The sequence below is a fragment of the Engraulis encrasicolus genome, chromosome 2, assembly GCF_034702125.1.
Source record: "Engraulis encrasicolus isolate BLACKSEA-1 chromosome 2, IST_EnEncr_1.0, whole genome shotgun sequence".
Lineage (NCBI taxonomy): Eukaryota > Metazoa > Chordata > Actinopteri > Clupeiformes > Engraulidae > Engraulis > Engraulis encrasicolus.
Genome location: NC_085858.1, coordinates 1,527,501 through 1,555,000, shown reverse-complemented (window position 1 = coordinate 1,555,000; position 27,500 = coordinate 1,527,501). Strand labels below are relative to the sequence as shown.

At 43.0% G+C, this 27,500-nt stretch overlaps 3 protein-coding genes across 3 annotated transcripts in view; 1 reads left to right on the top strand and 2 right to left on the bottom strand.

Annotated features, from left to right (window-relative positions):
* unk (unk zinc finger) overlaps nt 1–16,248 on the bottom strand; it is a 25,636-nt gene extending 9,388 nt beyond the window's left edge. Inside the window, exons 1-12 of the mRNA XM_063219505.1 lie at nt 16,020–16,248; nt 13,990–14,199; nt 12,079–12,255; nt 11,479–11,609; nt 11,176–11,311; nt 10,508–10,625; nt 8,478–8,562; nt 7,165–7,460; nt 6,657–6,719; nt 3,643–3,817; nt 2,062–2,163; nt 1,552–1,734 (exon numbers count right to left, since the gene is read on the bottom strand). Of these exons, the coding sequence (XP_063075575.1) occupies nt 1,552–1,734; nt 2,062–2,163; nt 3,643–3,817; nt 6,657–6,719; nt 7,165–7,460; nt 8,478–8,562; nt 10,508–10,625; nt 11,176–11,311; nt 11,479–11,609; nt 12,079–12,255; nt 13,990–14,199; nt 16,020–16,168 (1,825 nt within the window). The 5' untranslated portion in view covers nt 16,169–16,248. The remainder of the gene's footprint in view (nt 1–1,551; nt 1,735–2,061; nt 2,164–3,642; nt 3,818–6,656; nt 6,720–7,164; nt 7,461–8,477; nt 8,563–10,507; nt 10,626–11,175; nt 11,312–11,478; nt 11,610–12,078; nt 12,256–13,989; nt 14,200–16,019) is intronic.
* A 601-nt stretch (nt 16,249–16,849) lies between these two features.
* Nucleotides 16,850–19,816, top strand: LOC134465690 (histone H3.3A). The gene is made up of 4 exons (XM_063219495.1): nt 16,850–16,948; nt 17,990–18,125; nt 18,519–18,672; nt 18,910–19,816. Exons 2-4 carry the CDS (start codon nt 17,998–18,000, stop codon nt 19,036–19,038), a joined length of 411 nt encoding a protein of 136 aa, XP_063075565.1. The 5' UTR covers nt 16,850–16,948; nt 17,990–17,997; the 3' UTR covers nt 19,039–19,816.
* A 143-nt stretch (nt 19,817–19,959) lies between these two features.
* The window catches only part of si:ch211-250n8.1 (uncharacterized), a 19,941-nt gene continuing 12,400 nt past the window's right edge, over nt 19,960–27,500 (bottom strand). The window contains exons 13-16 of the mRNA XM_063219485.1: nt 27,020–27,079; nt 26,596–26,681; nt 23,629–23,723; nt 19,960–21,410 (exon numbers count right to left, since the gene is read on the bottom strand). Coding sequence (XP_063075555.1) covers nt 21,376–21,410; nt 23,629–23,723; nt 26,596–26,681; nt 27,020–27,079 — 276 coding nt within the window. The 3' untranslated portion in view covers nt 19,960–21,375. The remainder of the gene's footprint in view (nt 21,411–23,628; nt 23,724–26,595; nt 26,682–27,019; nt 27,080–27,500) is intronic.

The following is a 27,500-nucleotide window of genomic DNA, read 5'->3' as shown; positions in this document are numbered from 1 at the left end:
CAATATCTGTTCTGTTCTGCGGCCATGTGACAGTGCTGAAGGAAGCAGTTCACCAAGTAACTGAAATTATTAGTGATTTTCATTACTCAGATGTACTTGGCTGTTGTAATGTTCAGAGATGGTTCAGTGTTCAACATGGCATGTATTATGAATTAGCTGTATTTATCAGTCTAGCCTGGACCATTACTAGGGCCCTATGACATCCATTTAAATTTTTCTCAAATTCCATTGTTTCTGATTTATTTTTTGCCATACCGGATTTTTTACATTTTTTTAGCTTATTTTCGCCTCTCACCCCCACCCCCAAAAAATCTTATTTTTAAGTTATTTAGTTCCTGGTTGAATGGAAGGTACAGAAAAGAGAAGTATAATTAGGCCTACTGACTTTTTGTAATATCAACCCTCAAAATCATTCCAGTTAATACGGTAGTTGAAATGTGCATGCGCATATACTCTATAATATACACACCCAACGAGAGGGGATTTCACCTCTGCTGCGCTGAAGTCGGGCTGGCCTGGGGCTGCATCAGTTTCTCTTGAATAAGTTTGGTTTTATTGCAACGTGCAGCTACATTACAGTAATTTTTTGTCAAGTTAAATGCAGGCATTAAATTGCCTTGCAAAGCTACCGTCTATCGTTTCAAACGAACACATGTTTTCGAAGACGGACCTTTTCATCTGAGGATTACTTGACCGTTTTCAAAGTTTTGGTCACTATGCTTCATGGCCAACAAAGTTAACAACACATGATCGAAGCATTGCCAGATCAGTTTTTATTTTTCAACGGTCACATCCGTTGTAACACACTCCAAATTCATGACTCGCATGGGATGATTTAATTGTTTATTAAATTTTAGGGGAGAGTCAGCCGTCCGTCCTTTCTGTCGCATCGCAGGTGTCCAACAGACGGACAGAACAAACGCGATTATTTCCAGACCTGTTTACTAGGCAAACGTTGCCTACTTTTGACATGTTGAGTTTTTGAGATTTCTTCACTGCACTGACGGGCCAGTGTTATGACGAGAGACAATAGGAAATGAAGCGCGGGAGACAGATGCGTTCATGCGCCATGCGCTGACATGGATCATGGATCTATGTCGCATAGAACTTTTGCGCATCACCTCGCGTGGGCCACATATAATATTGTGACCACATTTTGTGGTTGACATGTCTTTGGACTGATATATGATTACGCAAATAATGGATTTTTAATATTATCATAAGAAATGTGCAAATTCCGTGCATTTCCGCGTTTATAACCAAATTCCGTTTTAATGTCCACATTCCGTGATTCCGTCCGTGTTTTTCGTATCGCGGAAATCATAGGGCCCTACATTACCCGCATTCATGATGGAGAAAAACTGTTTAAATCTGATCACATGGATGTAGTGCACATGTACACGGAAAAATCACAATGCATTCTTGTAAGACACGTGCACCACATCGACTTCATCAGAAAAAAATGTTTCTCAGTCACAAGCGCAGCCATGAATGGAGGGAGGGACTAAGTCACTCTCTCTACTTGTGTATACAATGCCTGCAGGGACTTACCCAACGAGCTGTGAGCTGGGCCCAGAAAGGTGTTTTCTGATTGGCCCGAGTGGGACAGGTGTGTGAGGAAGGGGGAGTGGTGGGCTCTGACTGGTGGAGATGGCGAGGGTGAGATGAAGGGGGTGGAGCCAGTGAAGGACCCGGGGATGTTGACAGGAGCGGAGCTCTGGAGCTGGTTACCACCTGAAACACACACACACACACACACAACGTAACCATAATGAACCCCATGGACGGTAGAGAGGAGCTGCTGCTACGTGTGTGTGTGTGTGTGTGTGTGTGTGTGTGTGTGTGTGTGTGTGTGTGTGTGTGTGTGTGTGTGTGTGTGTGTGTGTGTGTGTGTGTGTGTGTGTGTGTGTGTGTGTGTGTGTGTGTGAGTGAGTGAGTGAGTGAGTGAGTGAGTGAGTGAGTGAGTGAGTGAGTGAGTGAGTGAGTGAGTGAGTGAGTGAGTGAGTGAGTGAGTGAGTGAGTGAGTGAGTGAGTGTGTGTGTGTGTGTGTGTGTATCTTACCCATAATAAGCCCCATGCTCGGTAGAGATGAGCTGCTCTCCAAGCTTTTCTCCAGCGCTGACACTCCGAAATCATTCAAGTCCAGGTCATCCAACGCAGACTCTGTAAACACATAGTCATCGTCATCATCATCATCATCACCAGTCATTGTTATCATCACCATTTTCATCATCATCACCACCATCATCGTCACCACCACCACCATCATAGTCATCATCATCTGTATCATCCTCTCTCTGAAACATCATCACCACACACTGGAAATCACCACTCATTGAAACCAATGAGATCATCCAACACAGCACACGCGCACACACACTTTAACATTGTTCAATCATCGCATGTCCGAGTGCACCCAAGAAACAACAGAGTGGTTCACAGTGCCATCTGCCTGTAAACACAGTCAATACATAGAGATCATAGTCCAGCTAATCTAGGCATACAGTAGTCCGTTCTCCCATCTGACTATCATCACCAGTTCAAAGTCTGTCGCATCTGTCTGATTCAGGTATAATACATTAACTCATCGATCTACAACCAAAAACACTTCCAGACTGGAATGGAAAATCAAAAACCTACACTAGAGATCATGTGCTGCCCTTCTAATCCGCAATTTCGACAAGGAAATCAGGTAGTCCGGTTGCAAAATTCACACTGCTTGATTATTTCAGTCTTAAGGCAATGACTTACACTTTTTTACTCACTGGCCACAGTGGCTAGTGTTTGTCCTGAGTCACAAACCATTTAGCCTTTCTACTACCCACACTCATGGTCAGTGGTGTTACGTGTTAGTAAACTCCACGTCCGATGATGCTGTGCCTTTATAACCAAGAAGACAGATAAGTACTATTGCAGTATCCCACTTTAACGAAATGACAAATAGAAACTCCATTAAGATTCAAATAGCACACTCAAACAATTCATACAGAAGGGGAAAAAACTGAATATACGTGTATATGCTGTACGCCAAAGGCCCCCAAACTGTTTCTGCCAGAACCCCCTTTTTGATTTTTGCGACCCCCCTCCCAAATAATATTCCAAACGCAAAAGATTGAAGGGCATTGCAACGCTCCCTGGCATGACCTATTCAGTTGATTACCTACTTACAGACAGCCTTATCTGATGTGACCTACTGACACTACAGATTCCTGGCTGATGGGTCACTCACCCACGACAGCTTCCACAGTCTCACTGCAGGGGTTAGAAGGGCATGGCATTGGGCCAGACACTACCTTTTATTTCTAATATCATATCCAGGGCTCTAAATTCCTATTTTTCATCACCATGCAAAATGGATAGTAGATGTTCATCTTCATCTTACCAGCCAAACGCACACCCACTAATGAGTTGAAGTGGCTAGTAAGTCTATTCTGCCAGCCAAACTGAAATTTCACCAGCATTTGGCAGATGGGCTACTGCTGAATTAAAGCCCTGATCATATCCAGCTACAGACACTGTTTTAGTGAACTACGGATTTGACGGTCTTGCTGGGGGGTAGGAGGGCATGTTGTTGGGCCAGGAGACACTGCCTTACCTGATCTACTACCGATATAACATATTCTTGGCTAATAGGTCACTCACCCACGACAGACTCCACGGTCTCGCTGGGGGGGTAGAAGGGCATGGCGTTGGCGTTCATGCCGGGGGAGGGGCCCAGGGTGGCGGGGGAGGGAGAGGGGGGTGTGGCTGCCAGACTCGACGACACGCTGGACGAGAAACTCAGAGGACTACCCACCGGCAGGAACACCTGAAGGTCCTGGAAGGGTAAACAGCAAAGGTGAAATATTATTACAGGAAGAAGCATATTTACAGGTATCAGTGGGCTTACCACAAGCAAAAACACCTGCAGGTCCTAGAAGGGGAAAAGAGTACACAAGACAGGTGTATTATGTAAGGGATAATGTATTGTCCACACGTGACTATCGGAAAATATTTTACCGACGAGGCGAATAACACCCCCGACGCCGAAGGCGAAGGGGTGTTATTCCGCTTCGAAGGGAAATATTTTCCGATAGTCACGTGTGGACAATACATTATCCCCCTTATTATACGGCTTTTACCAACATTAGAAAGCATAAATAGTTAACCAGTAGTTTAAAATAACCAAATGCCATTTTATAGCGTGCGCTAAGAAAGATAGTTCGTGGAACGCTCATACTTTAAAAAGGTTACCAAGCAACAGAGTTTGGCTACTTTCTAACTTGTTACAGCCACGTTGCGCTTCAACCTGTTTGCAGGCTGCGTCGTTCACTGCGTGATATCTTCATAACAGGAATATTTCTATCTAATCGGCGACAGTATTCCAGAAAAAAGCATAGCAACCCAAGCACTGCTGTGCGCCCTGACCATCATTATCGATCCTGCTACAGGCAGAGAACTGTGCGCCGGATGGTTGGCTGAAGGAGGCAACTTCTACCCTACAGGCTGCACCCTGTCAACGAACTCCTCACTTATAATTAAAAAAAAAAAATGAAATACAAAATACTAGTGTTAATAATATATGTCACGACGGCGGCCGGCGGACAGTGACAGTTTGCTTTCTTGGAACGGCAACACTTGGACATGAGATGTTGCTGATGAATCCTGATGGGCTACCACTCGGCTTTTTTGTTATTATTAACTTCGTCGGGATGACTGTTGAAATCGCTGAAATAGACTTCTAGTGTTGTTGCAATTCGTCTAGAGACGTTTGAGAAGTGGTTGGTTACCAGAGCATCAGTGGGCCACCAGCAGCGTGCGTTAATCGCGCTGCTGCCATACTGCTAAAAATCAGAAGGCAAGACATATCAGTGAAGATATGACCGATCTACTTGCGGAGTGATCTCTGAAGTGACCACACTCGTTGCCATTGGCAGCGGGTATTATTAGGTGGGCATTACAGAAAAGTAGTGACCACCGAACGTTGGGTCCGCCCATTGAAAGTGAATGGGAGCTCTTGCACCATTCTAGAGTGCCGTATAATAATATAGGTATACAGGTCCTAGAAGCATAACTTCTTACAGGTATATAATCACACTTGACGAGAAACTCAGTGGGCTGCCCACCGGCAAGACCACCTGAAGGCCCTGGAAGGGGAATGGAACACTCAACACAGGTATAATATTATTACAGGAATTAAGGTCCTAGACCCATAATGGACACAGGTGTATTATTTACGATGTACAGTTACATCTGAAAGTCCTGGAAGCTTTGTGAGATTGAACACGAATACAAAGCACACCTGTAGGTCCTGAAAGCATAAAGGACTAGGGTGTACTATTATTACAGGTATACAAACACACCTACAGGTCCTAGAAGCATAAAAGAAATATGTGCCTGTGCAATGTTATAACAACCTTATTACACACAGTACACCTGTTGCGGCATGTTATAACAGGTGCTATTACCACGCCTGCATCATGTTATAGCAGTATTATTACACAGAGCAAGAACGGCAGGGATAACACCGGCAGGGATGATTTGCTGGTGTTCAATGGAGATTAAAATGCTGGTATAGTGTTTGTTTACAGCAGGGATGAGGAACCTACATCTCAAGGGCCGTCTTATCACCCCCCAACGTAATTTTTATGTTAAGCAGATTCACATGAAATAAGACGCGTTTTATAAAGAAATGTTAGAAATGACATTTGCAATACAATAAAGTTATACTGTAGGCCTAATTTCAGGGGACTTAGTGAGAGTGTGGTCTGTTGTAGAGGTGACAGCCATCAATATAGGCCTTAAGTGCTGGGAAATCCTGTTTTGTGTTCATAGTGCGGCCCTTGGAAGGACTTTTGAAGTGACCCCTCAAATGAAAAAGGTTTCCCACTACTGGTGTATAATGTGGAATAGCCTTGGTGTTGATGCCAAATGATAGTGTGGAATAGCCTTGGTGTTGATGTATAGTGTAGATTAGAATAACCTTTGTGTTAATGTAAACTATAGTGTGGAATAGCCTTGGTGTTGATGTATAGTGTGGAATAGCCTTGGTGTTGATGTATAGTGTGGAATAGCCTTGGTTTTGATGTATAGTGTGGAATAGCCTTGGTGTTGATGTATAGTGTGGAATAGCCTTGGTGTTGATGTATAGTGTGGAATAGCCTTGGTTTTGATGTATAGTGTATAGTGTGGAATAGCCTTGGTGTTGATGTATAGTGTGGAATAGCCTTGGTGTTGATATATAGTGTGGAATAGCCTTGGTGTTGATGTATACTATAGTGTGGAATCGCCTTGGTGTTGATGTATACTATAGTGTGGAATAGCCTTGGTGTTGATGTACATGTATACTATAGTGTGGAATAGCCTTGGTGTTGATGTATAGTGTGGAATAGCCTTGGTGTTGATATATAAGGTGGAATAGCCTTGGTGTTGTTGTGTAGTATATAGTGTAGAATAGCCTTGGGGTTGATGTATACTACAGTGTGGAATAGCCTTGGTGTTGATGTACAGTGTAGAATAGCCAGGGTGTTGATGTATACTATAGTGTGGAATAGCCTTGGTGTTGATGTATACTACAGTGTGGAATAGCCTTGGTGTTGATGTATAGTGTATAGTTTATGTATAGCGTGTAACTGTTTAGTGCAGCCTTGGTGTTGAGTCGTGGCAGAAAGGGTTACCTGTTTGCTGTGCTGCCGACCGATGTCTTTGTGCCGATCCATCGCAAAAGCCTTCTGTTTGGCCTGAGGAGAGGAGAGGAGAGGAGAGGAGAGGAGAGGAGAGGAAAGGAAAGGAGAGGAGAGGAGAGGAGAGGAGAGGAGAGGAGAGGAGAGGAGAGGAGACGAAAGGAAACGCAAGGAAAGGAAAGGAAAGGGAAGGGAAAAAAGAGGAGAAGACAGAACAGAGGGGTCAGTCCATAATTGACTCCGTTGCTTATCTAAATATTATAAAAAGCTCAGTGCCAGGTGATCTACTGTATTCCCCTTCACCCACCCAATATCTCTGAACCTATTCTTGTGAAACACCTGAGACTCGCCTGGTCTTCTCTCTCGAACCCGGGTGTCTATCTACCTGGTAATCTTAAACATCACTAGTCTTCTCTCAACCTTGATCACGATTCATCTGGTTATCTATCTACGGGTCATTTTGCCAATTGGTGACTTGGTCCCATCTCTGTTTCTAACTTACCTGGTCTTCCCTCTCGAATCCGGGTGCCCTGCAGTAGGCCCCCTCGCTGGCCCAGGGTGACATGGGGACCTCCAAGGGTAGCGCCTCTTCGCACAGCACCCTTCCCAGCAGCCCTTGCTCTGCCACGGCCACCCCAACACCCACGACCCCGTGCTCCTCACCGGGCCCCGACGACATCCCCAGCCCCCCACCGCCGCTGCAGCTGCTACTGCTGCTCGCCACCCCTACTCCCACCCCCACGTGGGGTAGAGGGGAGGTGGGGGTCGGGAGCGGTGCGCTCTCACTGATGGGGGGCTCTGCAGGTACAGAACAGAAGAGGAGAGCAGAGGAGAGACAAGGGGTTATTGGAGGCCAACATTCAAATTCAGTATATTCTCATTTATACTGTAATATATCTACAGCCATGTCTGTGTTCTGTACAGAACAGAAGAGGAGAGGAGGAGCGGTAAAGGGTTATTGGAGGCTAATATTGGAAAATGAATAATTTTATAAATACATACAGTATTTTAAGTACAGGCCAAAAGGTTGGACACACCTTCTCATTTAATGCATTCTCTTTATTTTTGTGGCCATTTACAGAACATTGTGGATTTTCATGGAGGGCATCAAAACACATGTACAGCATGTGCTTAACAAAAAATATCAATTCTAGCTGTTGTCCAACAGCAATGTCAGCTGTCTAGCCACCTGACGTCAACACGGCACAACTGATGGCCTCACATATTTCAACAAGCTTATTTTTTTGTCCATTTTCAAGTAAAAATGTCCAGTCACTCATGGTGATCTTAACTGAACGTTAAATTCCTCCAATAACTCACTAGAATTGTAAGACTAGAATTTGATTTAAACCTAGTTTTAAGCACTTGTCAATACAATCATTTTACAGACATTTTCTTGATCTGATATTGAATCACTAGTTCTATAGCCAGTTACTTTGAGAGGTGAAACCTGTGTTGGAGGGAATCAGTTTTCACTTTTAATTTTACTTATACCACTGTTCCACCTAGATAACCAGCTACTGTATATTAGACCATTATCAGATCAAGAAAATATTGCTTGTATTGCTTGTATCAATTAAGATTGACTTGACTGACTGGGAGTTTTTACTTGAAAATAAACCAAAAAAAAGCTTGTTGAAACATGTGGGGCCATCAGTTAGTGTGTGTGTGTGTGTGTGTGTGTGTGTGTGTGTGAGTGTGTGTGTGTGTGTGTGTGTGTGTGTGTGTGTGTGTGTGTGTGTGTGTGTGTGTGTGTGTGTGTGTGTGTGTGTGTGTGTGTGTGTGTGTGTGTGTGTGTGTGTGTGTGTGTCTTACTCTCCACGTGGGCAAAGGCACAAAATGGTCCTCGAGGACAGCTCCCACACTGCTGCATGTCGTTACACTTGGTGGACTTGTAAATCTGCATACACGCGCACGCACGCACGCACGCGCACACACACACACACACACACACACACACACACACACACACACACACACACACACACACACACACACACACACACACACACACACAAAATAAAAAGATATTAAACTAAGCACAATCATGCAAAACCATCCCCAGCCAGTAAACTAGCAGCACTCCTGACCAATCACAGTCAACTACAGATAAGTGTTCAGCCAATCACAACATCATTCATGAGGAAAAGCTACAGCCAATCAAAGAGTGTGTTTATATGCAGCTCAGTATCCTGAATGAGGCTTATCCCAGTTATGATCAATTTCCGGATAAGGTGTTATGTGTACAGACTGCTATATCCAGGGTGCGATTTTTAGGGGGGATGGAGAGGATTGTCCCCTCTTCTGGTTTTGATATCGCCACTTATTCTAGATGATTTTAATCACGGTTTAATGTCAGTCCATTGATATTGCTTAAAATCTGAAACATATCCCCCCTTCTGGTTTTCTGACAAATCGCACCCATCCCAGTCTACATTCTTGGCCATTATACAAATCTCTTCCAATGCGTGTAGCCTGGACCCCAGCAACAGCAAGAGCATAGTGCTCTTTTCCAGCCATAGCCCAATTTGCGCGAGAGAGTACTATAGCGGCCAGGCACGCACGCAGCATTCACAATGAAGGATGGAAATTTCTCCTTTGTTGTGGACAAGACAATTTTTCGGTGTACTGTCATTGAGTGTTGTGGCATAGTTGTGAAGGATGGTTGCCGAATTAGGTTAAGCTTTGGCGCTCTTTTCTCCGTGAATATTAGACGACCTTTAGAATTTAAAGGAGTCTATTTCAAAACAATACATATCCAAGCCACCAATGAAAATGTGTAGAAACGTCCATAAAATGGCAGCCAATACATTTTCAAATAAGATCTGCGATCAATTTGCCCATCTCAATTCGGAGGGAAAATGTTGCCTTCTGCACGCGCACAAGTCCAACACATGTACGTGCCAGCAGGTGGACCGCTTTGGGAAAAAAAACCCTCAGGTCTTGATAGGAGCCCTCTACTTAGCGTAATGTAGATGACTATCATGAAGTGTTCATTATATATTTATGTAGGCATTGCACATTTTAAAAAATGTAGGCCCGTTGGGTATGTCGGACTAGGCCTACATTTCTTCCCTCCCATGCGAGCAGACGCGCAATGAGAACGCGTTTCCTACATTCGCATTTATTAGATTTTTCCCTCACCTACTGCGTAGTAAAGTGCTGGGACTGATTACTAGGTCACTTTTTTATTGTATTAGGCCTACATTGCCACGATTCTTTGCCATTTGATTGTTTTTCTTCCTGCATTTTTTTCTTTTAAATTCCAAATCTTCTCCCGTACCCCTTGCAAATACGGGTACCCTAGTTTGGGAAACACTGTAATCTATGGGAAGCCTCGGTATCCAGGATAAGGTTTTTATATGCACCAGTATCCCGAATTCTGTCGTAATACTCCAACTAGCATATCCCGGTTTCTCAAAGTCCTGAATATCCCGGATACTGAAGGCAGGAAAAGGTGTTTATATGTTCAAACGCAAATTCGGGATACTTAATATCATATTCTGGATACTGAACTGCATATAAACTCAAAAGTCAGAAGTTAGAATTGACATTTATAAATATATCGTTATGAAAGGCCATACACTTAAAGGGGCACTGTGTGATATTTTTAGAAGTTTATTTCCCGAAATCATGTTGCCCATTTACAAATGTTACCCTTTTCGTGAATACTTACCACAATCATCATCTCATTTCTTATACTAGTCTGTTTAAAAACAACTAAATTGTAGAAACAAATTCTTTGTGAATGAGTGAGTAAGTGAGTGAGTGAGTACCTCGGGGTAAAACTACGGTTCGATGTGTTTATGACAGTATTGTCAGCTTGTGTGTGTGTGTGTGTGTACCTCTGGGTGAAACTGTTGTTCGGTGCGTGTGTGACAGTATTGGCAGCTCTCCGCACTTTCACACTTGCTGGGGTCTCCCCACTCATCGCTGTGCTTCACCGCAGGACACGGCAGAGCTCTGCACGCACACGCGCACGCACACACACACACAGGTTAACATCACATGACCCCCCCCAAAACAAATGTCAGTCCCAGGGATGAGCAAAAAATAGGCCAATACACTGACACAAATTATTTGAATGAAAATGGTGAGTATGTGTGTGTGTGTGTGTGTGTGTGTGTGTGTGTGTGTGTGTGTGTGTGTGTGTGTGTGTGTATGTAATGGATGCCGACTAGAGTTCAGCGTAGAGCATCAGTAAACCTGCCTCATACAGTATTGGTCTGAACCTTAAGCTCAGCGGTATGATGCTGTGCCTCCCATGCCCAAACTGGAGTGTTGACTGGTAGTTGGCAAACTAGTGCAGATTACTCAGTTACACGTGCGTGTGCATTACCTGTATTTGTGTGTGTGTGTGTGTGTGTGTGTGTGTGTGTGTGTGTGTGTATTACCTGCATGTTTGTGTGTGTGTGTGTGTGTGTGTGTGTGTGTGTGTGTGTGTGTGTGTGTGTGTGTGTGTGTGTGTGTGTGTGTGTGTGTGTGTGTGTGTGTGTGTGTGTGTGTGTGTTACCTGTATTTGTGTTTGTGTGGGCTGCGTCTTCGGTCCTTGCTGTTGTGATAGTACGGGCAGGCGTATCCTTGGCGACAAAGGCGCGGCGGCTTCTTGCAGAGTTCCGTTTTATAGTGTGACAAGACGTAGCTGTTATCTAGAAAACCATGACAACGGAACGCTTGTTAGACCAGTCAGGAGACGAGAGAGGAGTGGGATCACAACTTGCTGCAAAATACACTTCTTAGTTAGAGTATATGTTTACTTCAGTCATTATTCTCTCTACGAGTACAGTGTGAGTGCAGTGTGTGCGTGTGTGTTTACCTTGCCATCTGGGTTCTTCTGTGAGTATTCTCTCTATGAGTGCAGTGCTGGCTGCCAGTCCAGACTGTGCTTCACACACTCCCCCCTCCACACACCCCGACCCCGCCTGGGCCTCCAGAACCTGCATCTCCCTGCACACACACACACACAACACAACACAGTAGAATTGTGACTTTTGTCGATGTGTCGATGTGTCCGTGTATCCGTGTGTGTGTGTGTGTGTGTGTTTGTGTGGTGAGAGCCTTGGGTGTACATACAGTGGGAGACTTGTTCTTAGTGTGTGTGTGTGTGTGTGTGTGTGTGTGTGTGTGTGTGTGTGTGTGTGTGTGTGTGTGTGTGTGTGTGTGTGTGTGTGTGTGTGTGTGTGTGTGTGTGTTACTCTACGTTGAACTTCCCTATGGGGTACTCTACCTGATGTCGTATAAACATCAAAGACTGTTCCCCGTGTCTGTGTGTGAATACCTGATGTCACATACAGGACTACGCAGGTCATGTGAGCCGTGAGCGAATGCACAGCACAGTGGACACTGTTCCCTGTGTGTGTGTGCGTGTGCGTGTGCGTGTGCGTGTGCGTGTGCGTGTGTGTGTGTGTGTGTGTACCTGATGTCGTATACAGGACTACGCAGGTCATGTGAGCCGTGAGCGAATGCACAGTGAGGGCCGTTCTTGCTGCAGTGGCCCTTGGCGTCCGTCTCATGGATACAGGAGCCCGTCTTGTAGTAGCGCAGATGGTAACGACGCTCAGTGTCCCCCGCAGTACGGTGGAGGAACGGACACCTACAGAGGAGAGAGAGAGAGAAAGAGAGAGACAGAGAGAGAGAAACACACAGGGAGAGATACACAGACATGGAGAGAGAGAGAGGGCGAGAAACAGACAGACAGACAAAGAGTCACAGACAGAGAGAGAGACACACACAGGGAGAGACACAGACATGGAGGGGGGAGAGAGAGAGAGAGAGAGAGAGAGAGAGAGAGAGAGAGAGAGAGAGAGAGAGAGAGAGAGAGAGAGAGAGAGAGAGAGAGAGAAATTGATAAACAGAGATGGAGAGAGATGAATGGGGTGATGAGGGGTTGGGTGAGAGAAAATGAGAGAGATTAGTTAATTTAAGTAAAAGTATTTTAAAAAAATCACATTATCAGTTCAGGTTCAATTCATTAGGGTCCATGTAAAATTAAAACCATGTACAATTAAAAACATTGCATCTCAACATCTCATTCATTGTACCAGAGTAAGCCTCTGGTTTATTCACATCAGTAGTTCCTGGAAGGACATAAAAAAACAGATGAGAAGAGAGATGCTGAGTGTGAACTTGTGATTTACGCCAGTTTACTTTAGGAGGGGAAAACAAACTATAACAAATGAAATTCAAAACACTACAATTTTGATTTTAGGAGTCACCCGTCTCTCATCTCAGGGTGCGTAACATGCATTCCCCCAGACAGAGTGACTATACATATGCTGATGGTACAGGTGCTAAGGACTCGTAGTTAGCCGATCGTACAAGTGCTAAAGACTCATACTTAGACGATCGTTGGCTTAACAGTACTGCTATTACACAGGCTGATTCATCAGCAACTCTGGTCCTCTCTAGAACAATTATGGCCACTGACCAAACTGAAACAGCAATGTCCCTGACACAAGACCATTAGGGCACGATGGGAACAATGTTTCATTTGCAAATTATGTGCAATGGCTCTGGGAATTAGAGGATGGCTGAAACGATTCAATAGGGTCCTGATAACTGGCCACATGGTGAAGGGTTTGTGTTTGAATGAGTGCTAAGAATGACACAGTACCGTGCTAAGACCAAGAACCCAAGCTGATAACTCATATTACATTACAATACATTTGTCGGCTATGTTTATGTCCTCAATTGTCAGTTAAAAAGTGAAATAAATAAATAAATAAATAAATATTGGTTGCAATGCAGTGGGGTCAGGGGCCTTGCTCACAGGCACTTTAGCCATGGATGGAGGTTCTGATAGAGGCAGGGCCTGAACCTGCAACCCTCTGATCTAAAGGCCAGCGCTCTAACCATAGACCCATGGCTGCCTCGACCGTGTTGAATCATTAAGTCCTCTGTTTTAGCCTTTGCTTTGTGTGTTTGAGAAATAATCAAGGATTGGTCTTGATCAGGGTTTCCCAACCTTTTCCAACTTGGGGACCTCTTTTAACATGTCATAGCTACTGACTCGTTCCAGTCTGGGTGGATGCCTGTTCCCTCGTTATGCTTGGTGCAGTGGGCATTACATTACATTACACTGCATTACATGACATGACATAACACTGCACTGCATTACATAACACATAGCCATGCCATGTCCGCTTACTCGTCCCTGATAAGTGAATGAAGCTAAGGACAGCACTATTCAGATTTTCCTCTTTATTCGCCTGGGTTGTCCTTCGCCTTATTGACTTATCTACGTTTCATGTGGGATTCAGCACCCCGTTGAGAACTGTGTTAATCATGAGGTGATGGTGTGTGAGCGCGTCTGCTTCACTTGACTTACTCGTCCCCATCAGGACAGATGCCGGTCCCCTCATCGTACTTGGTGCAGTAGACGTCGGGGCTGTAGTTGAAGGTCCCGTCTCGTCTCCGAATGGGCCGCCGGCGCCTCTGGTTGAGGAAGTGCCAGTGGAAACAGGCGAACGGCCGGTGCTGAGTGCATTTGTGCTGCACAAACAGGGGACACTGCTCGGTCCTGAACTCTTTCAGATATCTGAGGAACAGAGAGAGAGAGAGTGATGAACCATGTAACATAAACCTTACACACATATCATCATACACAAACACACTCACACACACACACACACACACACACACATATGTGCACAAACACTCACAGACACACACACACACGCATGTGCACGCACACGCACAGACACACACACACACACACACACACACACACTTCTGTTTGCTTTCTTTCTTGCTGACATTATCAGTGCAATTGCAAGCATTCATTTGTTGTTTGTTTGTTTCAATACTTATTTTATTGTAATAACTTTAACAATGTATCTTCAACCAATGCTTTGGCAATACAAAATATTTTTTTGTCATGCTAATAAAGCTTCTATGAATTGAGTTGAATTGAGAGAGAGAGAGAGAGAGAGAGAGAGAGAGAGAGAGAGAGAGAGAGAGAGAGAGAGAGAGAGAAAGAGAGAGAGAGAGAGAAAAAGAGGATAATTAGTCCTGAAGGGCTGGGTGCATTTCTGCTCACACAAAAGAACAGACAGACTGAGACAGAGAGAGAGAGAGAGAGAGGGAGAAAGAGAGAGAGAGAGATGAGGATGGGAAAGGGTCCCATCAGAAGCAGCTTAGGCAAATTGAGGGACATCACCAAAACTACCTCCCATTTACACATAAGCCATCTTCATACATGTCGGACAATATCTTTGAGCGGTGTGGAGGTGTGTGTGCGTGCGTGAGTGCATTTATTGTCAATATCTTATTATATGTTGTGTTTTAAATGCACATTGGAGACTGATCAAATGCAATTTCAAACTGCTGTGCTAATCCTGTTAGATAGATTTTAGACTGTACACTTGACTTGACATTCCTTTCAGAAAGAGCAAATCAAACTGTATCTTGATGTATTTATTGGATGCAATAAAATAAAAAATATATTGTTAATTAAAATAATTAAACTGTGCACATAAACACAGCGAAAAGGTAAGTTTGCCCAACATGTCGCTACACCAAGTTATTAGATATCTGCACTGGCTAACAATGGGACCTATCCGTTAAAACCACCCAGGGCTCTAAATTAACACCAGCCAACTGGCCAAATGCAAGTGAAATTTAATTTTGGCTATTAGAAAATAAAACTTACAAGCCACTTTGACCCATTAGTAGAGTGTGTTTGGCTTGTAAGATTAATATCTACAAACAACTTTGGCTGGCGATGAAAAAAGTTAATTCAGAGCCCTGAAACCATCCGACCATTACAACAGGTTGACACAGCGACGCTGTGACCAAGAAAGCATTGCGTACGCTGTTGGTGACCAATAGAGCTTATTCGTACACAAAAGAAAAATCATCACAATAACAAATAACAGTGCGTGTCATACAATTTCATAAGCAGGGATACTTTGTGTCATTGGCAGTGATTGATGTAGCACAGATGACTGACGTGAGACATGTTTTTATGTGTCGCAACTTGGTTGCTCTTTCAGTTTAGCATACAGAACGAGTGAAATACATTAAAACAGATCGGTATTAATGGATCTACTATAGGGGTGTGTGTGCTCTGATCAACACTTGGGTGGATATTTACAAAAGTTTGGCCCACGCGTCAGGCTAACTTTAGCCAACTCCAAAGCAGTTGGGTTGTTTACGTGCAGCACTGGCGGAGTTTCGTAGGCCTCTCGAGAGACACGCTGTTGATAGTCAACGCTCGTGCTCGCACCAACAGTACACCTTTGTCAAAAATACAGTCACTACTTGAAAAAAGAAACCCCCGTGTGTTATTTTCAGTAACGTCAGGTGTTTGGACCTGAGCGTGTGTGTGTGGACGTGAGGGTGTGTTTGGGTACGTACGTGTAATGTTGTGGCTTCTCGGGCTGTACGTGCAGCACGTTCGCGGGAGACGTCGAACCACCTGCTGGGGACGACGAAGAGGAGGATGAAACTCCGACGGCTGTTGCAGAACCAACCGAAGAATTGGACTGCAGTGGTGTTTTCGACATTTTCCTGACATGCGAGCTATCAAACTATTTAAATTTGTGTCAGCTTGTAGGTCCGCATTCTTTTTCCTACTGAGCATGCGCGTGACAAAGGGAAGAGGAAGTTCCTTGTCACGAGACCTGTGACCAATATTGACACAGAACACTTCAATCCTTGCAAAAAAGATGTGTAAAAACACTAAAATGATCGAACAAAAAATCAAACCACATACTTAAGTGATGCATAATCATATGATCTTTAATGCATAATCATGTAATCTTGTGAGCAGATACATTGGTAATGGCTTTCTGATGCCACACTTGTGGACAACTGCTTTACCACCATCTTTGGTGGTAGTATGGGAGCCATCATTTTTAACCAACGCTGTTGATTGAAGCATTTTCGATGAGGAGACGAAACATTAGAAAAGCAGCTAACAGGAAAATAATGTAGTGATGATAAGTAAACCCTATCAGAACCAGCAATCGGGGAGAGGTCAACGCTCAGAATTGAATATCTCAGTTTTCAACCTCCCCCAAAAGACACATAAAACCACGAAAAAAATGCAAACCACCACGGCCCACTGTATGTTTACTAACATATTTTCGTGGACGATTGGATGAAATCACTGCCATTTATTCAGAAAGACCAATCAGCGTTAGCTAATATGAAACATGGTGACGTCATCTCAGGTATATACACTCCCACACACCCTTCTCCCAGTCATTCAGTGTTCGACGTTGGTGCTGCTTGTGAAATCTCAACTCCTTCGACGTCTCAGCTCACTCTGTTGTTAAAACAAAGTAAGTGCTCGTTTTCTTGTTTTACAGTTTGTTTAGCCAGTCACGGTGGTCTATTCGAAACATTTGAATTTCTGGACATTACTCTCGAATCGAGATTCTCGATGGGCAAGTGCCTCTATGCTACCTCTAGCAAGATAACGTCATCCGACGAACGTTAACATTTAGTCTGGTGGGCTATTGATTGCTGTAAACCAACCGTTTATCTCCATAATTCATTCACAATTCATTTTGGAACGGTTGAGCTTTTCACTGTAATGTGTGAACATCGGTTCTTCCTACTAGTCTACCGTTAGCTAACTAGCCACTGTTGCCCAGCGCGCATTTTAGCCAAGTTGGCTGCCATTTAATGTCTGCTAGCGTTTGTCAGAGAAGAGTCTGATCTGTCGATTGAGGTGGGGTGGGGACACTGAAATAAGTCTTGCATCATTCCAGGTGAACCACTGAATTCTGCGTTATTGGCTTCTTTGGGTTTAGTTGTATTGTTATTTTGCCTGTGAGTGCAAATGCCCAATGTGGGCAGCCCAAGTATGCAAATAAAACAAAGACAATTCGGCATTTACGTAACCCAAGAAATCGGGCCCATTTCAGCAGTATGAAGGCGGGGGAAATGAAAGGCATCCATTGGAAACGGACGTAGCTGCTGAAGTTAGCCACTTTGGCTAGCATTAGCATTTCCCTCACACCCCCCTTGTCCATGCAGCAGTGGGGGAGGGGCGGTTGGTTCTTGATTGAGCTCCCTTGTGCGAAGGCATATGACAGTGGAGCTCTCCCGTCATTGTATTTTGCAATTTTGAAACTAATGTATGTCTGAACACGTCGACAGATCTCGGTGCCATTTCTGTGTGTATTTGAATTGCCATTGTTTACTTCACTTCCAGACGAGGCTAACACTGTTGTCATGGCATGGCTAATGTAGGTTAACAGAAGCTTCAACATGGCCCGACTTGATCTCGTTTATTCCGGTTATTGTGGCGCTGCTGATTGCGTAATGCTGGCGTTATAATTGCAACTGTCCCCGTTTTTCCACTCTGTTGTCTGCAGGCTAGAAGATGGCTCGTACCAAGCAGACCGCCCGTAAGTCAACTGGAGGAAAGGCGCCAAGGAAGCAGCTCGCGACCAAGGCCGCCAGGAAGAGCGCGCCTTCAACCGGTGGAGTCAAGAAGCCCCATCGTTACAGGTGAGATGCGAACAATACCCGCCCTCTAGATCCACACTTCTATTTTGCTGTGTTGCTAAAAAATATTGTTGGTTTCAGATTGTATAACACTTTCACACATCAAAAGCTGTAGCCTCTCTTACTGAAGCATTTGTTGGCAGTGAATACAGCTTATTTTGGGCAAAACATGTCAGTTTTATTCATTGCTTTGGACTTATGGACTAATGCTACTGTCCTGCACAATTTTTCATTTAAAAAACAAATCAACTTTACCCATATTCCTTTTAAATTCATAATGAGGCCTCTTTGACCAAGTATTGTAAATGACCTGGCTGACAAAAAATGCAAAAGAATGCACATCATGCTTCATCAATTCGTGACATTAACCCTTCACCTGCTGTGGGTGTTCTCCAGGCCCGGTACCGTGGCTCTGCGTGAGATCCGTCGCTACCAGAAGTCCACCGAGCTGCTGATCCGCAAGCTGCCCTTCCAGCGTCTGGTCCGTGAGATCGCCCAGGACTTCAAGACCGACCTGCGTTTCCAGAGCGCGGCCATTGGAGCTCTTCAGGTGAAGACAGACTAACTTGTCTCATAAATAAAATGAATAAACTGTCTAGTAGCTTGAATAGACAAGAGAAACCTTGTACCAAGTCCAAAAGTTGTGCATAATTTGTATGCAACTGAAGCAATTATATAATGGGACTTCTTGATTTTTATCATCCGGGGGGGTGTGCACGCTCCAAATTGTGTTGGTAGAGTTTGATTACACGTCCTTATTAACCCTTTGCTCTCTTCTGGTGTACAGGAGGCTAGCGAGGCATACCTGGTGGGTCTGTTCGAGGACACTAACCTGTGTGCCATCCACGCCAAGAGGGTGACCATCATGCCCAAGGACATCCAGCTGGCCCGCAGGATAAGGGGCGAGAGGGCTTAAGATGCCAAGCGGCACCCCTCACACGCGCAGCAGGATGCCTGCATATTTATCATTTTACACAAATTTGTGGACATTTTTATTTCTTGTTCTTGTACCTATTTTCTCTCCTTTCCTTAAATGTGTTTCTAGACAAGATCAAAATGCCATTCCAATCCACAACCTCCTTTTTAAATGTGTTTTTCAAGTGAGCGCTGTGATTACACACACATACACTTGTGCAGGCCAGCTCTACCACAGAGGGTGTCAACTGCTACTGGGTTTGGTTTTGGGTTCTTGTCATGGTTCCTAAGTGGCTCGATAAGACTCGAACCGTGACCCGGTTCCTGAGCCACCCTCTGGGGGTCCAGAACCTGGTCTGGGTTTTAACAAGACGGCATCTGAGATTCACACGTTGGGTACCGTGTGCAGTGCATCCCCATCCTCTCCGGTTTGGTGTGTTCTGTTAAAGGATGAGGGTGCTTAAGAGGGTTGTGTGTGTCTGGACGTCAGAAGGTGCTGGCCTGTCATTGGAGTTTTCCATAGGGCCTCCATGCAATAATAACTCATGACTTTGGCAGTTTGTCTGTTCTACGGTCCCTTCCATCTTCTGTATGTTCCATCTCCGGGTCTTGGGGAGAATCCAGAACATTTGGGAATCCTCTTGTATATTGAATTGATTGATTTTTTTTTGGGGTCATTTTTATTTTTCCAATATAAACCTTGGCAGCTACATTGAATACTATTTATGAAGTGTTATCACATTGTAGACTTTCTATTAAACGACATGGGTCAAACCAGATCTCTTGTGTGGTGTCATTTTTAATGTAAGTTTTCTTGTACTCTCTCTGAGTATAAAGGCAATGGTGTTAAACGTTCATTTCAGAGGTCACATACAGCCCCTATTTAATCTAATTTAAATTTAATAAAAACTAACCCATTGCACTTGTTCTGTGTATTTCCTGTGCACTTTGTATCTTGTGATGTTGGCTATGATTATGTCCTCTTTGGTTGCTTGGGTTATAAAGCGTCTGCCTAATGTAATCTCAAGTGGGCTGGACCAGTGACTGAAAATGTCACATTTCTAGCTTTAAAAAGGCCAAAACGCGGGACGATTTGCAATAGAAATGGTTCCTACTATTAAGTGATCCTTGCACCACATTAAAAATCTATGGGTTATTTAGTGGAACATGTTTTTCCAAGGTCAAATTTGGGAGATTTGTTTTCCATTGGATGACCTCTGTGAATAGGGTGCATTTTTAAACTGACATTGATCTACATTAGGGTACATAATTTTTTTTATTAAAAGTTTTCTGAAATATGAGGATTAGATATGCAAGTAAGGTCATATGTACTGACATGTCATCTGTGGTAACAGACCAAACAAAACGTATTGCAATAGTAATGGTTCATGCATTAATGATCCTTCAACCCCTCTATCACACAAAAAAATCTACCCTCGTCAATTTAGTGGTACATAGTTTTCCTAGGTCATAAGTAGCAGGTTTTACCCACTGAATGGCAAAATGCATAGTAAATCTGATCCCTTTAAAGCATATTCCGCTGAGGTGATAAAGGTAGATTTTTCATATGTGATGGAACAATTAAGTATGTGGATGTGGATCATTACTTTTGGTAATTGTTTTATGTTTAGCCCATTGTTTCAGATTTTACCACGTATTTAAAGTAGGTGTGATCTCATTTGCATAGCCTATTTAATAATATTTCAGACAACTTGCAATACATAGAATATTTGTCTTAGCTTGAGTAAACTACTGTAAAAGTTTCAAATTAATATCTCAGTTTAACATTTTACCCCATTCATCAAGTATCTTGTCTCCCTATGGTAAAATGAATGGGAATTCTCCAACTTTGACCTTGAAAAATGTATTTTCCACTAAATATAAATCTGTAGATTTTTAATGTTATTTAGACATACCTTGGGATTACAAAAAAAAACTTGGAATGATTACTATTGCAATTTGTCTGATGTCAAACGCTAGATTGACATGCCTAATAATTGCTAGTCAATCCTCTCGAGGTGGAGGGCCGAATTTATTTCAGGAGCAATGACTGTAAATGGCTACCACAAGACATTTGTAAAAACCTGAGATATTCAGACAACTGCAGTTGCTGTTGTAACAGGCTCAAGATTTTTAGCGCTTTTTGTTTTCTCTGTACAAGTCTGTCAGATTGAACCATATGGTGGGTCACATCCAGCCCCTGGGCCTTGTGTTTGAGAGCCCTGCTCTGAATGGCAGGAGACATTTTGAAGAGTTTCACACCTTTTATAATTTAATGGAAATATTTACAGACATTTACAAGTGTAGATGGTTGGGTACTGATGAGTTGGTGTCCTCCTTACACCGACCACTCTGTATGCTTGAAGCCAGCAGCTGAAAACACAATATGTCAGAACATTACTTTCAGAGGTAGCAACTGCTGGTGCTTGGTGGCAGTCAGGTAGTAACCTTCTTTTGCATACATGTGCTTTCTGATGCATGATTCATCTGAAGTTTTTTTTTTTCTTAAAATGTATTACACCACAGGCAGTTGCCTGAAAGCTCTCCCTGCTTGCTGGCTTTGCCAATTTCAGCCCTGCTGGTACCTGACTTAACAATTACATTCCTGGGTTTGACCTGGGTAAAGCATTTCCATCTTAAAGGTGCACTCTCTGTAATATTTTTTATTGATAGGACTAGTTTATTTCCAGAACACATGCTGTCCATTCACAAATGTTACCCCTTTCACGAGTACTTAATACTACCATCAAATTGTAAGTATTTATTTTGACTGGAAAATTTGCACTTCACATACATGAAAAGGTGGATCTTCTCCATCTCTGCCATTTTGAATCTCCAGAAATATGCATTGTTAGCTGCAGAACTGTACTTTAGTCACATTAGTAAGTGTTAGTTTATTATTTACTTGTAGTAAATCATATTCATGAAAAGATAAATGTGACTGTAGACAGCACAGTTTCAATGAGCAGCATAGTTGCAATACCTACTCTGGCCACCATCCTAACACAGTACACCTTTCCATAAACTCAGTCATGGAGTGATATAGGCCTATGCATAGTCACAGGAGACATCTCCTGTAGTGTGCAAATCTTTAGACTGCTGAAGTTGTTTTACCTCTCCAATTGTCTAGTTACGCTAGTGGACTAGGTCTTTATGCCATTAAATTGGGTTATGTTAGTAATGTTTTTGGAACTATTATTATTGGTGTGTGTGAGTGTGTGTTGTGCGTGCGTGCTTGCGTGCGTGCATGCGTGCCTTTTCTCACGTGAACCCTGGACAATTGGTGCCGTACGGCAGCCTCCAGAGCTGGTGTATGAATGTGGGAAGGTGTAATGTTTGCAAATGTATTTGGAAAGCACTTTGAGACAGGGGTCGTACAAAATAATGGAAACACCTGTCATTTGTGGGAAGTTTCATGGCTCACGTGAACTAGCCTGTCGGCGACGGCCAATCTTCATTAATTGCATATTGCACCAGTAAGGTGAAGAGAGAAGGTTCAATTAGCAGGGTTAGAGCAAGATTTTGCAATGCATACAACATTATGGGTGACATATCAGAGATCAAAAAGGATAAATTCTTGGTGTGCGTGTAACTGTTGCATCTTTGAGCGATATAGCAAGTCTTTGTGATGTATCAAGAGCCACGGTATCCAAGTAAATGTCTGCATACCACCAAGAAGGATGAACCACATCAACAGGAATACTAAAATGACAGGTGTTTCCATTATTTGGTCTAGCCCCTGTAAATACACGTTGTACTGTATTGTATTGTATTGTATTGTATTGTGTTGTATTGTAGTTGATTAAATTGGTAGTGACTAGTAGAAGTTGTTTTACTTCTCCACTTGACATGAGTCACACATCAAAACATAAACAGTCGTGAATGGCAAGAGACAAGTAACTGTGTGTGTGTGTGTGTGTGTGTGTGTGTGCGCGCGCGTGTGTGTATGTGCATGTGAGTGTACCATGTAAAGTGTGTACTATAAAGCGTGTGGCGTAGGCCTATATAAATGTGTGTGTGTCACTTGCTACCGATGTGACGGACAATATCTTCACCCTGTGTACGAACGATTTTAAGAAAAAATTGAGATTGCGATTTCTCTGACAGATATTGCGATTTTGATTTCCACCATGATTTTCCCCCCTTTCTTTAAATCAAGTTTCAGTGCATGGGGCTCTGTTCCCATGCTCCACAACAGTTGGTCCGGTTCAAGTGACTGTCTTTTCTAGTGAGTGACCTGTTCACGTGCAACATGGAGCTTTCTCATTAGTAGCTGCTACAGAGCCGTTCCATCAGAGCTATCTCTTGTTTTCTACACCACAAAGCAGGGGCAATAGGCAGAGCATACATGAGTGTAATTATTGGCGAAACAAATTATGGATCAGTTTAGGAGCACGTTTTTCTGGCTTGGACGATCCCAAAATTGTGTTGTCTGAGATTGCGATTTTCGGGGGGGGTTCGGTTCAATCTTTCAGCCCTACCCTGGGTGGAAGAGGTGTGTGTGCGTGTGCGTGTGCGTGTGCGTGTGTGTGTGTGTGTGTGTGTGTGTGTGTGCGTGTGCGTGTGCGTGTGCGTGTGTGTGTGTCCTCACCGATGCGGCTGACGATATCCTCACACTCCGGCGCGGATGCGGCCTGCAGCACCACACAGCAGAAACCCGTGGATGTCGGGCTGTCAGGAGCGTCCCTGAAACACCCAATCACATGGCACGCACGGATCATGTCCTCAATCTATAATCAGACCATATCCTCAAAACCCAGACCTCATCACATCCTCAATCCATAATCAATCCATATCCTCAAAACCCAAACCTCAAATCGTATCTATATCAAACCTCAAATCCCTGAAACCTCATATTCCAAACCATATCATATCCACAAAGCCCAAAACCTCAAATCTCAAAAACCTCATCATATCTAAACCATAATCCTACTCAATCAGACAAACAAACAGATTGATTCAATGCATTTGAAGCAGGAAAGACATAAACTTACACCCTGCGCCTGTGGTTTTCGACGGAAATTGGTGATTGTTTTTTCTGCTTCTTTTCAAAAATGGAACTAGACTGACGTCACGTTTGGTGAAAAAGGACAATTGCATGCAGTTGTGTAGTTTGAACGCTAACCGTTGCTAACCGATGCCTCCGCTGTTTTAGGCCATTGATGCAATGCCAGACCATACTTTACAGTACATATGTATGACCGTATGAAGAGTTTCGTTGCAAAATGACGTAAGCACCATTTCTTTTTACTTTTGTATTTTATTATTGGAAACGTCTGTTAAGGCCATCTATCATCTACGTGTGAATTCTTTTCATTGAGAACATAATTTTCAAACCAAATGCCCAATACAAAAAATGGCAATATCCATAAGTATTCCAAAATGGATATACCTGTACATCATTTTGCAATGAATCTCTTCATATAATTGTCTGGCCTACCCGGCTAATCTCTGGGATTGCACTTAAAATCTTGCCTGGTTAACAACATCAGACAATCTCACAAGTCAGATAGTCTGGAGACTACCTATGCAATTTCTCGTAAGACAGGTGTGGTTTACGATTGCCCATGTCCATTTATTGGGCGTTATGAATGTGTCATTTAGCCAGAGGTGTCAAAAGTAAAAGTAAAAGTAATTTTGTGGTGTAATTACAACACTAGCACATGGCATTACATAGCTGTTACACCATTTACTCCATTGTACCTAATGAGATGCATTGAATGTGTTATTACTGAAAAACACTAAAAACCTAACAAGGACCCACCACAAACTTGATTCAACTAGTAGAGTTAGCTAATCGTGAGACAAATACACAGGTCTACTGGTTACTAAGATAAGTAACTTGTGTTGGAAGGAAAAAGTATTTCTTTTTTTTACTTTTACTTTTACTTTTGACACCTCTCGTGTCTGTTGTATCTATTCAAACAATCTTCAGTGATTGCCATTCTACCCCTGGCCTGCTCTCTGATTGGAGCCCATCTGGTACCCTCGCTGAGGGATAGAATCTATCCATGTGTTTCAGATCGGAACGATTGTCCAAAGCAGCATGGAATTTCCAAGGCTATCTTACACCAATAACATTGGTCTGCCTTGATCTCATCTTCAGCCTATGATATCACTGCGATCACATCTCCATGTGCTGCTGGTAAACCGGTTTGGAGAGGCACACCCCACCTGAGCAGTGTCACAGTTCGCTTGCACTCTAACAACAGTCAGACGGTACAACTGGGCCAGCCTCTCTCTCTCTCTCTCTCTCTCTCTCTCTCTCTCTCTCTCTCTCTCTCTCTCTCTCTCTCTCTCTCTCTCTCTCTCTCTCTCTCTCTCTCTCTCTCTCTCTCTCACACACACACACACACACACACACACACACACACACACACATGCGGCTTTGCAGCTTTTGTTTACAGCCAGAGATGCACTGACTCACTGCATGCCTTCATCAGCACTTTAGTTCATTTGGACATGAGAGTGAATTAGAGCTGACAAGACAATGAAGAGGAAACAGGACTGCTCTCTCTGCGGCATAGAATTTCAATTCAATTCAATTAAAGGCAGTCATTGGGCTATTTAATCCCCTTTAATAGGAATGAAGACATACCCAAACATTTCACAAGTTAGATCTTGTCAGAATGTCATAATCGTGTAGTACGATGGTAATGAAGTCTTTGTTGGGGAATACCAAAGCTAGCCTGGGCGAATAGCCGACTGTTGACTCCGTCAATCAGTCTGGCAAAAGCCATGAGGAATCCGTCTCCGTGGACGATGGGAGATGGTCTGATCTTACTCTATCATTTAAATTAATTGAAGTTCCAAACTCAAATTAAAACCCATATTGTGCTTTATTAGCATGCCTGTTACGTTATAGCGTCGCAAAAGCATACAAATAACAAAACGAAAGTGTGAATATAGTTACCTTAACCAATCAGTAACTGAGCTCGCGGGTGAGTTCTACGTCACCACCCTCAACTGCTTTTGCCAGACGATGTGCGGAGCCAAAATCTTTGGGTGGAGTACAGAGGATGGCGTCGCGAGGCTATACCAAAGCACTTCTTGAGTGAAATTGCTGTGCATTGTGACTTATGAGGTTACTAAAATGTTATTGTACATAGGCCTAACATTTAGTGGGCATAAGCTTTTTGTGACAATTGTCATACAATGACAAATGTAATTCCACTTTAAAAAAGGAAATAATAATGAATACATTTTGTGCAGTGCATGCTTTCTATCCATTTCCCTCTTCATAATTGAATCATAGTCTTGAGTCCCTGTGCTCTTGCCACACACTTCATCTGCCTGAACACACACATTGCAGTACCATTCCCAGCCAGCAGAGGTCTCTCTAGTTCTATGGCGTCACTTTTTACAGTTATTAAACGCCTGGATTTTTGGCCACATAAATATGCAGTAACTATCCCAAACCAGCAGAGGTCTCTGCATTTCTAAGACAAAATTCAATATGAATACTTATCTGACTAAATTCTTGAGTATTTTCAGTAATAATAAATATTAAGTTGTGCATGAGTGTCTGTAGTGTAAAGTATGAACTTGGGATACTTACGCCACACAGAAAGCGAAGACTCTGTAGTCGGGTCGACTAAGCCTGCCAACGCAAGATATCTCTGGGTAGTGGTGCTGGAATACCTCCTGTAATCATAATCCATAATTTACATTATAATTTACAAATGTGCTTCCACACCAAGAACTAGGCCAGCTGTGACTGAAATGACAACTGTGACCAGATAAGTAAAGACACTGAAGATCCTAATTTCAACAAATAAGATTCTTGTTCATGAAGGTGTCAAAAATTACGACAGTGTCATTTTTTGCTCTTTAACTCGTAGATTCACTGATTGTTTAATTCTGTGGTACATACGTAGCTGTTTAAGGTGTGAATAGGACGTAAATGAATGAAATAATTAAATTAAACTTAAACTTAATTAAATCACATAAAGTACCTCCAGAGGCCTATTTAATGCACTTACAAGCTTGGTGGACTTCTCTGTACAGGTGAGATGAGTTTCTTTCAGGTCCAGAAGAACCTCCTGAAAAACAGAAGCATGAATCAGTTATTTTATCATTTTTATTTTCTATATTTGATCTATAATTTTCTATCTATAATTTTTTTATATGTACTCTCATTGGTTATTTCTTATGTTCTAGCATAAGACTTAGAATGTTCTAGAAAAGGCTCTGTTCAGGAAAAGAATCTCCAACCTTTTTGGGTGAGCGGACTAGACATAAAGGATGAGTCTTTGGACTGAGGACCGCTAGTTGAAAACTAAATTAAAACTAAACTAAATTAAAGTATTGATGTTTGTACTGATGTTTCATTTGTATTATTGATCATGTTTATTGAGAAATTCCTTTTCATACTCTAACAATCTTGTAATTTACTCTACATCACTTGACCTTGCATTGAGCAGATGCTTTTAATCAAAGCGACTTATAAAGAGAACACAACAT

Coding starts and splice junctions, on each gene's coding strand:
- LOC134465690 (XM_063219495.1), top strand. CDS start 17,998: ATGGCTCGTACCAAGCAGACCGCCCGTAAGTCAACTGGAGGAAAGGCG. Junction 18,126..18,518: donor AAGAAGCCCCATCGTTACAG/GTGAGATGCGAA, acceptor GGTGTTCTCCAG/GCCCGGTACCGTGGCTCTGC. Junction 18,673..18,909: donor CGGCCATTGGAGCTCTTCAG/GTGAAGACAGAC, acceptor TCTGGTGTACAG/GAGGCTAGCGAGGCATACCT.